The sequence below is a fragment of the Leptodactylus fuscus genome, chromosome 7, assembly GCF_031893055.1.
Source record: "Leptodactylus fuscus isolate aLepFus1 chromosome 7, aLepFus1.hap2, whole genome shotgun sequence".
In the NCBI taxonomy this organism is placed as follows: Eukaryota; Metazoa; Chordata; class Amphibia; order Anura; family Leptodactylidae; genus Leptodactylus; species Leptodactylus fuscus.
In genome coordinates, this window is record NC_134271.1 from 64,151,850 (window position 1) to 64,165,160 (window position 13,311).

Here is a 13,311-nt window from a genome sequence, read left to right on the forward strand (position 1 = left end):
TGTGGAATTCCCAGATATTTTACCAGCAATGTGTATCAATAGGGTATTTAATTGTATTGCACATTAAAATCATTATTAGCTCCATTGACTTCCAATGTAGCAGATCCACTGGCCACTGTGGCAGGAACCCAAGTTTCGGCTATGAATTTGTGCAGCAAGTATTGCCAATACCTACTGTGTGAACATATACTGACAGCTGAATGTTCTCCCATACTTGGCTCTCACTGCGGTACTACTGTCTGCACGAGAATCCAACCTCTAGTGAAAGCTGCTGTAAACTTTTTATTTACATATATGTGGATACGTTATATCCTGTGCAAATATGACATTCTTAGTAAATGGTTGTGTTGTAATAGGTACTGTTTGTTTTTCTTCTACCTGACGGACTATATGGCTTCACGATAAGGAAGTGTTTCATTTATACGAATAACAAAAGGGGTTGTCCCACCAATAGATCTCCTACGGTATTCATTCTACATGTCAGAAAAGATGGACCATGTCTGCCCTTAGCATGCTGTTAGAAAAAAAAAAAAGGATCAAGTGAAGTGATGACATTTACCATTTGGTTCTATAGCAAAGTGCACGTCCTCCTACTAAGCTGAGTGGTGATGGACACACATGCTCAGTCACGCTCTCCCTGAAGTTGACTCTCTGCATAGTGATCCTCTTTACTGTAGAGTCCACAATAGAAATGGCTTCTTGGGCTACCTGTCAGGGAAGGAGCAAAACCTTTGCAGCAGCATAGTGGTGGTTAGAGATGAGCGAACGGCGTTCGATCGAATTGGTATTAATATCTATTGGGCTTCCCTGTGTCCCATCCATATTGTCTTGAAGCAGCAGAATTTATCCTGCCCAATCCTTTGATCCCCTATTAATAATTGTGCCACTGCCCCTGGTCTTCCCAATTTTCCCGTGGCAATAATCTTACACGCTAGACAGATCCTAACATCCCTGTTTATTTGGTGGTCAGGGAAGATATATATCTGATATGTTGTGTGTGATAAAGGAAGTGTTGTCACCTACTACAGTCTTTGGCTGAGCCTGTATATGGGCTGGGAACATATCATGGTCCCTGACAGGCTCCGTAGTAGAAGGATCTTTAAGGAGTAAGTAAACCTCTCCTAATCTTTCAGGTTAGATTGGATTAGCTGCAAAGTTTGCCGGTAATACCTGTGTAATACACTCTTCACTTCAGTACACTAGTGTGGCACACTGTGACATTGGCGAAGGTGCAGACTTCATTGTAAATTACCGCTGCAAGATGGTTCAGTGAATTCTTATCACTGTTATTTACAGTTAGTGAGTCTGCGGACAAACTACATTTTCCATGATTCTCCTGCCTGCTCTCATTCCTTGTATACTCCTCTCTTCTCTGCTGAGATCACAGGTAATAAATCACTCCCACATCTGAGGTCACAAGATGCTGTCACATTTCCTAGTGTCTCAACTAAACAGGACAGCAGCACGTGACCTCAGATGTGAGTGTGGTTTATTAAGTTCTAAAGCTTTCTAGATTAGTGTGCGCTCCAATTTCTCAGGTTTAGTGTCTCTGGAGTCGGACAACATTCATATGGTAAAATATATATATATATATATATATATATATAAATATTTTTATTTATTGCATGTTATACATGTTAGTTTTGCGTTTTATATATGTAGTGCCTTCCATTAGAGTACATGTTAGGAATCCCCCAGGCACAAGCCTCTGAAGGATATTACAAGATGTCTGAATGAATCTTTAAGTAACAAAATAGTCCGTCAGTGTCTTCTTTCTGCATGTGATATGTTGGGAGGTATGGTGAAAGTGAAAATAACCTGACCCCTGGTAGACTACGGGACAATGTCCACTTTCACTTTGCTCCGTGCTCTTCCTAGTGAGACTGCAGCATTCTTGAAATAAAAACTAAAACCCTTTCTCCCTTTTTTTTTTTCTCTTCTTTTTCCTTTCCCAGGAAATGACCTAGAGGCCTTACAAATACATTGTGTGCATTCTTTCTCCAGAGCGAACTCAATCTGGGAGCTGCACTTGTTTCCGCTGTAACTAAACTACCTCAACAAACCCAGAGAGGAAGACGAGGGGAGGGGAACTTCCAGCAGCAAATCTGTCAAGAATACAGTGTTAGAGGCACTTCAGTGCAGACTGGATCTGCCGGACTGTAGCATCTACACCAAGCCCACCTGTTGTGCCCCCTTCATGTACCAGAGCCTGCATCGCTTCATACCTACCAGCTGTTGATCAGTGTTTTCGTTATTTTTTTTTTTTTTTTTGCTTTGTCTTTGTGGGGAGGGGTGGACGTTGGAATTTCGTGTTTAAATTTTGCATTCTTTTCCTGTTACACTCCTGGTTGGGATAAGAGTTTTTTCGGGTTTTTTTTGTGTGTTCGTTTTTTTTGTTTGTCTGCAGTGAAAACAATTACTTGGTGACGAGAAGGGTTAACAGGAGCAGAGCCCTTGATGAGAGAGGCGAAGACCTCTCATTGTGGAATCCTTCAGCTGGCTTCCAAGCTACAAGTTGTGAACTGCAGCTGGGCTGCACTGAATACTAAAAATCCCTAAGTCAGCGGATCTGCTGCCTTTCTGTCTCTGCTCAAACACATTACACAGCTTGCCTTTTGGAAATGCCTTGTACAAAACCTATGTTTGCCACCCTGCTGTACTATTTGACATAGCCAACCAACTGGAGGTGGACTTTGTATGCACGGCTGATTTAGGTTAGAGGCACCTGTGGCTCATAGATCCCCTATGTATTGCTGTAGTGCACAGGAAAGTAAAATGGACTACAAGAGGCGGTTTTTGCTTGGCGGGTCCAAGCAGAAGGTGCAGCAACACCAGCAGTACCAGATGCCTGAGCTCAGCCGGACTCTGAGCGCACCCTTGGCCTCAACTACCCCTTTAGTATCCACGGCTAACACAGGCAGCTGCCCTCACTCTGCTGTCCACACTACACCCATAGCGGATATCCAGCAGGGTATCTCCAAGTATTTGGATGCGCTCAATGTGTTCTGCCGCGCCAGCACTTTCCTCACTGACCTTTTCAGCAGCGTTTTCCGTAACTCGCACTACTCAAAGGCAGCTATGCAACTCAAAGACGTGCAGGAACATGTCATGGAGGCTGCCAGTCGTCTCACTGCAGCAATAAAACCAGAGATAGCAAAAATGCTGATGGAGCTGAGTGCAGGGGCTGCCAACTTTAAAGACCAGAATGAGTTCAGCCTGCAGGATATAGAGGTCAGTTGCTTTTATTATGATTGTAATACAGCTGTGTAGAGTATTGTGTTGGGAATCTGTACATCTGTTTTATGTTATATCCTTTTTACCTGTAAATCAACAGTTCAGGAAATACTATAGTCTTAGAGGTGGGACCAGTCTCAAAGCAGAGACCGGTCCCACTGTTTGTATTTTGTATACGTTTATCCACTGTTTGCCGGTTTCTAGTCACTGCTGATAGTGCCATACAGTGTCGACCCACTCTAGTAATGGCATGGTAAAACCCAGTTACGTTCCCAAGAACAATAGTGGAGGAACACGCAATGCAAAGTTCAGGACACGATGCTTCAGAATTATTTCATGGGGAACAAAAGATATTTACTAAAACAGACATTTCAGGAGAGCTGACAGGTCCTCTTTAAAGGCATCCTATCATTAAAACACAATTTTTTTTTTTTCTGGTTGACACGTAGGAATAGCCTTAAGAAAGGCTATTCTTCTACCTTTAGAGGTCTCCACGCCGCCATTCCGTAGAAATCCTGGTTTTCATTGGTATGCAAATGAGTTCTCTCGCAACACTGGGGGTGGGCCCCAGCGTTCAAACAGTAAGTAAGTGGCCATTCTCTTGTGGCCCTTGGGCATGCGTAGTTGGCTCTGCCCGAGACCTAGCAGTTTGAAGCCTGTGCTGGAAGAAGACGCACGAAGAGGATGTTCCAGACAAAGATGGAGAGCTGCTGCGAGAGAACTCATTTGCATACCGATGAAAAACAGGATTTCTATGGAGCGGTGGCGCGGAGAAGACCTCTAAAGGCTATTTCTACGTGTCAACCAGAAAAAATTGTGTTTTAATGATGGGATCCCTTTAAGGGGTTGACTCAAAACTAACCCTTATGACGTGCCAGTCAAACTTCTTAAAGAGAGTCTATCTTTGGTATTTTACATGTGTAAATAAGCCCATCATTATATAGCCTTTAGAAAGCCTATTCTAGGCATTCCTGTGCTCAAGAGATCCACTCATCCGTTTTCTCCCAAAATGATTCTCCTATGCAAATTAATCTTCGAGCACAGGGGTCGTTATTCCTGTGCTCCGAGCACCCCCGCATTATCATCCAGCAATGTAGTTCACCGCCCCTTCTTAAAATTTGGGCATCTCCTTCTCCTACTCTTCACTGTTTTCATCAGCAGCCTTTCTTGTTGGTGTGAATTATATCTCACGCATGCGTACTGTTCGTTTGTGTAAGAATAAATCAACGATGGTCCACAGAGTGTGCGCTCTACACTGAGCCTGAAGCCAAAGTGGCTCAATGTACAGCCCGTGCGCAAGATTTCACTTGCGCTGACGAGAGAGGCTGCTGAGCAGTGAAAAAGAGGAGAAGGAGGTGTCCTGATTGAACAATGCTCCTGGATGATGACGCAGGGGTGCTCGGAGCACAGAGATAAAACCCCCGGTGCTCCAAGAAGATTCATTTGCATATCAGAAAAATTGTTTTTGAGTGAAAACAGATAAATGGATCTCTTCAGGACAGCTATGCCTAGAATAGCTGTTCTAAAGGCTACTGTATATAATGATGGGCTTATTTACAAATGTAAAATGCCAATGATAGTCTCCCGTTAACGACAGCTCTTCACTGTCAGAAGGGTGTTGCTGACAGTTATCGCTGGGTGGTAAGGAAGCCCCCTGACAATATAGAGCTACACACAGTACTGTCAGGAGGGTTATTCCCACTTAGACTGTCAGGAACGCCCTTCTGACATTTGAAGAGCTATCGTTAACAGCACTGATAGCTCTTCACCCCGGGCACGTAATGGGTAAGCCAACACTGCACTGAATTTGGCTTTCTAGAGGTATATAAAACTGCATGTGCCCGTGGACATGAAAAGTCCTCTTTAAGTCCTAATATCACTCTGTAAACAGTAATATTAAAAAGTTATGGGGTTTGGAAGGTGGAGAGTCAAAAAGGAAAATTGAAAAATACATGCGAATGCAGGGGGTTTAATGAAGTACATTACATTTTGGATCATAATTACATGCTCTTAAATTGTCTGAAAAATGAGTGACCATTTAATAATAATAATAATACATTTTAAGGCTATATTCATGTTATTGTATGGCTGAAACCTAGAAAAGCAGAGTATTTCAATTGGTTTAATTTACTAAAATGTTCTTTGTTACAGGAATGTTCCCATCTTCTAAAGTAGTTTCATATCAATAGTATATACCTTCATTTTATGTGCAGAGAGGGTACATCCTTAGGGACCGCCACAGTGTTTAGACTAAAGAGGCCAGTGGTTTAGCACTGCATTTCCTGTACAGCAAATACCAAAACAATATTTAGAAACTTTATTTGGGCCATGCTGCCGTTGTCTGGTTACTGTTCAGCAGAAAAATGGGCCACGTTCTCAAGATTGACAGTAGTCGTCACATAGTCTAGTGAACTGCTATCCCATTATATGTTGGGAGTAGAGTTTTAAAATGTCATCGTTTAAAGGAATGTATCACCAGAATATTTTTTTAGACTATCGTTTTATGTTAAGCATATTTGTAGACTTTATGCTAAAAATTTTCCCTGCCACGATCTTTTTTTCATGTACATAGAGAGTACTTCATTCTGTTATAAAGTAGATAGTGTGCTGAATATAGTGCACTGCCGGCTTTCCTGGTATGTGCCCCCGGTGCTGGAGATATCAGTGCTGTTACTTTCAGCACCTATATCTTTCCACTGTCTGAAAGGTGGGCCTTACCTAGTATCATTGCTGGGCTGTGAGGAACACTCCCCAACAATAAACAGGTATGGAAGAATACTCTCGAAGGATATCCCTCACAGCCCTGCGATGACGCTGACCTGTAAGCCTTCTGATAGTGGAAGGGTATTGGTGCCGAAACTAACAACTCCAATATCACCAGCACCCGGGCGAATAACTGGAAACTGCTATGTAATACCGCACATCTCTGAGGACATGAAAGGTTCACTTTAACTGATTAACTGCCATGATCCCCAATTGGGGATCGGGTCCTTTTAACCCGCCTACAAATACCATCTGTCATTGGGGAATAGAAACAGGACATTCATGTGCTCCAGCAGGATGTCACCCGTGATAGGAAACCTAAGCTGATCATGTGCATGCATTGCATTGCGCACACGAGGTCATTTGGTGCAGTTGCGGTAAACGGTGCAGTTCTCAGTTAATGGGTTAAAATAAAAATATTACATTCTGCTAGTCCAACTACTAAGCATAATGATAAACTTATCAATTTTGTAGAGATTTGGAGTAGCCACTTAATTTACATGACAGACAAGACTGTTCTTTCTTTATTGCTATGCCATTACACCTCTATAGGCAACTGCATATAATAACCCTTCATTACAACTACAACAGAAAATAGATGGTCACTGCTTCCCTCCCTGCACAGCGCATCCCATAGACTGAATATGTCTGCTCCAGACTATGTGGGAAAAGCGCATTACTAGTGCGCAGGCAAGATGGCGGCCCCATTAATCATCAGGGCTGTGGAGTCCGTAGACCAAACCACTGATTTCAACTTCTCTATTTTTCCACATCCTGTCTCCTTAACTTTGACTCTGACTCCTTCATTCAACTTCGTTTTCCCCCCAAAAAGTGGCACTGTGTAATATGTAAAGAAAACTAGAAAACAATTAGTTGGAAATTTCATATAACTATTTTATTCACGATAGATCATAGAACACATATTAGAAGTAGAAAGGTGGTTTTTTTTGTTTTGTTTTTTTTTTGAAAAACCTAACTCTCTTACAAATTGATAGCACCAACACTTCTCAAAAAGTTGAGACGGTGCCTTGTCTACCATTATGTAGTACCCCCCTTCTTTGTTACAACAGTCTGTAAGTGCCTGGTATGTGAGAAGAGCAATTGCTGGAGTTTTGGGAGAGGAATGTTGTCCTATTCTCTAGCTGCTCAACTGTCCTAGGATGTCTTTGCCAATTTTTTTTTCTTCATTTCTTAATGTGCCATATGTTTTCTATTGAAATGTCTGGACTGCAAACAGGCCAGTTCAGCACCCAGACTCTGCTTCGGTGAAGCCATGCTGTTGTGATAGATGTTGTATGTTATGCATTGTCTTGCTGAAATATGCAAGGCCTTCACTAAAAGTGAGGTTGTCTGGATGGGAGTATATGTTTACTCTGTATACTGTTCATCATTGATAATGTCTTTCCAGATGTGTAGGCTGCCCCATAGGCACTAATACAGCCCCATACCATCACCTCTCCTCTTGCGTCTGCAGGACACTGTCCATGGTTTCTATAAAACATTTTACATTTTGATTCTTCTGACCACAGAACAGTTTTCCATTTTGCCTCTTGTAAATGAACTTCCCAGAAAAGACTATGTTTCTAACTAGGTTGATGTATGGCGTTTCGTCTTTGCATGATACAGCTTTAATTTTCATTTGTGGATTGCATGACTGACTGTTTAAAAAACCAAAAAAACAAACTTAATTTCTGGAAGTCTTCTCTGACCATGCAGTGATTTAAATTAGCGATTCATGCCTGTTTTTAATATGGTGTTATGAGCATCCAATATTGACTGTTGGCCTTGTCCCATGTGCAGATGGAGTTCTACCAGTTTTGATGATATTATGTGCTGTAGATTTTGTGGAATATTCAAGTCTTTGCAATTTTGCATCGAGGAATGTTTTTCTGAAACTGTTCCAAAATTTTTGATGCAGTTTTTCATAGATTGTTGAACCTCTGACCATCTTTGCCTCTGAGAGTCTCTGCTTCTCTAACATGCTGACCCTCCTCTAATTCATTAAAAATCTAGTGATTTAATTTGTATTAAAGTAAACGTGCAACAACTTGTGTATCTAATTAATTTTACAATACCAATAATTGTATGATAACTTAAAAAATAATCATCAGTCTTCATCAAATTTTTTTTCCCCAACACCACAACATCCCTGGTGTGTTAAAAATAGAATGAAAAAAAAAAATCTACAATCAGAAAATAGAAACTTATTAGAAAAAGTAATAGTTTTTGCTCTCTGCTTTAAAGGGAGTCTTCCATCTTCCTTAACTCCTTCCACCATAGCGCTATGATCTGTTTGCACATCATACTTTCATTATGTGTCACAGTCCAGTGGATGCCATCAAAGAGATGTTTTATTATGCAAATTAGGTGCTCAGAGCACAGTGGGTGATCAGAGATCTCTGAGCACAGCTCTCTCTGTGAAACACTCCCCTATATGCTTTGTTCCACCTCCTGGTCAGTGGGAATAATAGTCTTGTGTGATGTCATCACCTGCTCGGTTCCCAGTGGCCAGGAACTTGAACAAAGCATACAGGGGAGGGAACTGTACTTGGAGATCTCAGGGAACACCCACTGTGCTCAGAGTACCTAATTTGCATAATAAAGAAGACTTTATTTTTGTCGTTGGATTCCATTTAAAAAAGATCTTTTATCACCTCCACATATTTAAGGTCTTTGCATCTGTTAATAGTCTCCGCGCCACTGATTCAAGCACAGTTGGAATTTACTCTCTAGCCTTCGCCGTTCCCAAACAAGTGCAGTTAGTTCTGATGCCTGATATACTATTTAAAGGGATCCTACCATTCAAACTCATTTCTTTTCTCCCTAACATGTTGGAATAGCCTTAAGAAAGGCTATACTTCTCCTACCTTTCGATGTCTTCTCCATGCCGCCGTTCGCTTGAAATCCCTTTTTTTTTTGTCAGTATGCAAATGAGTTCTCTCGCAGCACTGGGGGCGTCCCCAATGCTGCGAGAGAACTCTCTAGTGCCGCCTCTATCTTCTTCAGCAACGACTTCTTCACGCATCTTCTTCTGGCGCGGGGGGTCAAAATTCAATGCATGCGGACGGCCATTTTTTAGTGGCTACTTATGCGAGCATGCACAGTACGCTCCTGTAGTTCTATGGAGTACAGAGCGTACTGTGCCCACTTGCGTAAGAGGCCACAAAAAAAATGGCTGCCCGCATTTGAAGTCTGATCTGCCCGCTGGCAGAGCCGACTTGTGCATGCGTTGAATTTTGACCCCCCTGCGCGCCGGAAGGAGACGTGTGAAGAGGCTGTTGCTGAAGAAGATGGAGGCAGCGCTGGAGAGTTCTGGTCCAGCATGGAGGCTTGTACATCAGCCTGTTGTAGTATTTGTAACATAGCCGTGTCTTTTTCCATTGTTATTTGTTGAGTTTGCCCAGCAATATGGCGCACATCTCCTCTTCAGATACAGTCGTGTTACCATAGCTGTACTGTTAGTGGTATCCCAGGAGGATAAAATGCTTTACTGAATAATATGAGGATTCAAACTACAAAGTAAAAGTTGCAGGAGGGTATTTTTATGCGACTACATATTGGCATTTCTTTATATGGCTCCTGGAGCATGTCTTTGAAACGTATGTTATTCAGGTTATTTTTACTTCTGTGGCTATTGGTTTAGTGTGTGGGTAAAAATAAAGCCTATTTTTACTGGAGATTATTTCCATTTTCTTTTAAATGCGCTTGGGTGATGGGCATAAAATTAGAGTTGGCGTCAACAGAATTCCTAGCCCAAGCCATGTTTGGCATCCACATACCTGCTTCTGTTTTTACAGTAGAGTGAACAGTACTTGGTTACCTCTATAGTCTCTTAGAAGTGTTTGGAGCAGAGAGCACAGGTCACCTTGCTCTAGTTACCCAGGGATCTTGGGGGTCTTTTGTTCTCATGATCCCCAGAGATCAGACACTTATCCCTTATCCAGTGATAGGCTAGAAATGTCTTAGTGGGAAAACCCCTCTTAAAGATAATACAAGTTAAGATCCTTGAGTTGCCGGAAAACATCACTTCCTATATCCAGCAGTTTCTATGGAAGAGCGTGAGTGCAGATCAGATCTCTTCCTGCCAACAAACGCCCCGAGATCAGCTTTGTTTATTTAGGTAATGAATTTGTAAGAATCGCCATGATTCCTGTCGGAATAGTGCCCTTGTTGCCAGTAAGTGTCCTGATTCATTATTTCCTGTAGAATCTCACAAACAGACTGGTTGCCCTGGGTAATATGGACACTGTACATACCCTATGCTGGCCACGCATACAGAATTATTTGACCACAGGGTCCTGTAAATAAGTAAACTTTGTTTCCGTTACTCTCCAGTTGCTGGCACTGAATTGACACACAATGAAACCTATACTGAAAATGCCAAGTTCATCGCAGTAGTTTCCTAGGTTGGAGATTATCTGGGTGTTGCGACTTTACCTGTCACCAGGCCTGGGATCCCTAAATTACAAACATGTCCTGTTATTGCTGGGCTTTGGAACCCTAAAACCTGCCTATTCCAGTTGTTGCTCCATTCAGGTGTTTCAGAGGTGTTGAGTCCTGGACTTGTCTCCCGCAGCTCCTGGTGCATCTGTATTGTGCAGCCAATGCTTGTACACTTCCCGTCATTGTGTGTGTGCAGTGAGGTGTACTGTCCTCGGCTTCACACGTGCAATTCATGTGCATCAGGAATGAAGAAGATGAGTAATGGCTGATACGGCCAGGTTTGGGGGTCCTGCACCCCAGCAACATTTGGGTGTTACTGCAACATGATGGTTTACATTCAGCAGCCTATCAATGCAGAGATTGGGAAAAGGAGGAACTTTTCATTATAAAATAAACTTTACTATCTAAAAACCCATTGAAAGAGGTTGAGTAGAATGAGTGGCATATGGTACTGCAGCTCAACTCCATAAAATTCAGTGCGTCCCATACGAAGATTTGACACGGTTTCTGGATGAATATTGGACAACTCTTTTAAGAACTTGTTTCTCACTGTCCCTGCTCATCATGTGATATAGGGGACTTGACCACAGAACTGAGCAGACATTAGAAGAATTCCCCCGACCATCTCTATACCTCTAGTGATTCCTGCTCAGTTCCTGCCACTTCACCTTTACCTGTCCTGGGGTGAATGGTACTTGGCAGCTCTTTGTACGTTGTATGTTTTATTAGTGAAGACGCTGTGTGTATTTAGCAGTAGTGATGATTTCCAGGTCTGTACATGTGTCCTTCTGTTCCCTATATAGTACTGTGGAATAAAGGCATGTCCCAGGATTTCCTTGTAACTCCCTCACCTTCCCAGCACAACAAACACTCCCATGCTCCTCTCCGTCTGCCCCATTTCCTCTCTGCTTTATCTTGACTAATCCAGACATGCATTGTTCCTTCCCTATGGATACACATACAAACCCAAACTTTCCAAAAAGACGGAAAAATAAACCCTATCCACTGCCATGCGGACATTCCTGTTAAAGGGACACTTGCCCAAACAAATCCTCATTGTATGCAACAGGCATAAATATTGGACATTGTAGTTTTAGACGCATCACCTGGCTTCACACATACAGTTTTAGGTGCAGGACTAGATATAAAAGAAATGGGAACTATAAAGGAAGGACTTCTCCTTCACCTTCTAGCTGGGTTGTCTCCTGACTGCTCCATGTGTCTCCAGCGTTACACCAGGGCCACAATCTGCAGTGAGTAGCGGCTTGTTTGCTGTGCAGCCATTGAAAACAACAGGGGGAGGGCTGTGCGCATGTGCGGGTTTGGGGGGATAGGGGATAGTCATACTCATGGGGTCATAAGAAAAGAATGGCTTGGTATGCTACCTGTGAAAAACACTGTTGTGTGCATGGGGGCTAGCCTGTAAGTGAGGCGCAGCGAAAAGCACCCATGATCTTTGCCACAGCAGTAGATCTTTTGTTGAAATTTAGTATAATGTTCTGTGTGGCCTTGGACTAAATAGCAATTTTTTTTGTGCCAACCATACAAGTGCAGAATTTGTCATCCTACTACTTTGTAAAGACTGATTCCCCCCCCCCCCTTTTTTTTTTTTTCTTTTTTTTTTTTTTTTTTTGGGGGGGGGGGAGATTTGAGGAGGTCCATAAGTCGAGAGAAGACCAGAATTCTTAGATTTTAATGCTGAAATGTTAATCCCTTTTTATTGTTGTATACGTGTCAGTTATATTGGGATTTGGGAGTGACCACTGATGGCTCACTGTCATGTCTGCCTTAGTTATGCTTAGTATTCCTCATGAGATAATTGTGGAGCAACTATAACTGCATAGTTCCATTCTTCTGCTATTTCTACAAGACATTTCTGAAAACATTGACATCTGGGTGTTATCCCTTTGACGGTGTGTCCTATACATCGTGACACTGGCTGTGCTGATCGGACAGATCTTCAGATTCCACTTGGCTTCTTCCACAGCTCTGTTTCAGTGCCCACCCCATTTAGAAGTCAGACAGTCTGCAAATATGTGGTGGGTACAGGAGCAGCACAGTGTGGAGCGCTCCTCTAGGGACGCAGCTATGGTCGGGTGACCTGGCTGGCATCTTTCCAGTATTTGATACCATTCTTCACACCTCCACTGCTCATCTCATTGTCTGCTGCTTGTATAGTAAAGCTGTACACTTCCTCATAGTCTGTATCACTGGAGATTTTTGTGGCACCTCCTGGGGCATGCTCCTTTATGCCATTACTAACCACATTACTAGGCATCCTGGTCCATGCCCCGTAGTGTCTTACACTCTGTTCTGTCCTGGAGCAGTTCTCAATGGTAAATGCCACTCGTGGGCAGATTCTGCTTGACTCCAAAATTAAGGCCCAGTCAGATTAGTGAAATGGGGGCAATGAAAAGACCAGACATTTTATATTGCACCAGATTTTCTAAAACGCCTAATGCTAGCTGAATATCTGGTGCACTTTAATAAATTTTCTAATCTAATTTAACACCACTTATTAATTGGCCCAGGGACAAAACTGTGGGGCAATGATGTAGTGTGGTGGCTGATATTGTGGCACAATGATTGTCTCACAGTTTAGCATATTAAACCGCATTTTTTTTTTTTTTTTTTTTTTTTTTTACAACAACCCCCCCCCCCCCAAAAAAAAAAGTAGCGTATGAGACGCACACTGTAAGAGTAGAAAATGAGTTGTACAGAGTATATACCAGTTTCTTGGCACAAATTACGCCAGATTCTGGTGCGTATTAGTCCATCTGTCTTGCAGTGTTCAGAGGCACAACTGCAATTGGTAACACCCAGTTGTCAATTTATCCATACAAGAATGCTACAGCACAGAGTTTTAATCTA

The 13,311-nt window shown here is 42.4% G+C and overlaps 1 protein-coding gene across 1 annotated transcript in view; it reads left to right on the forward strand.

Moving 5' to 3' along the window:
- Nucleotides 1–13,311, forward strand: part of GARRE1 (granule associated Rac and RHOG effector 1) — a 69,209-nt gene that overhangs the window by 31,905 nt on the left and 23,993 nt on the right. The window contains exon 2 of the mRNA XM_075282027.1: nucleotides 1,956–3,231. Coding sequence (XP_075138128.1) covers nucleotides 2,746–3,231 — 486 coding nt within the window. The 5' untranslated portion in view covers nucleotides 1,956–2,745. The remainder of the gene's footprint in view (nucleotides 1–1,955; nucleotides 3,232–13,311) is intronic.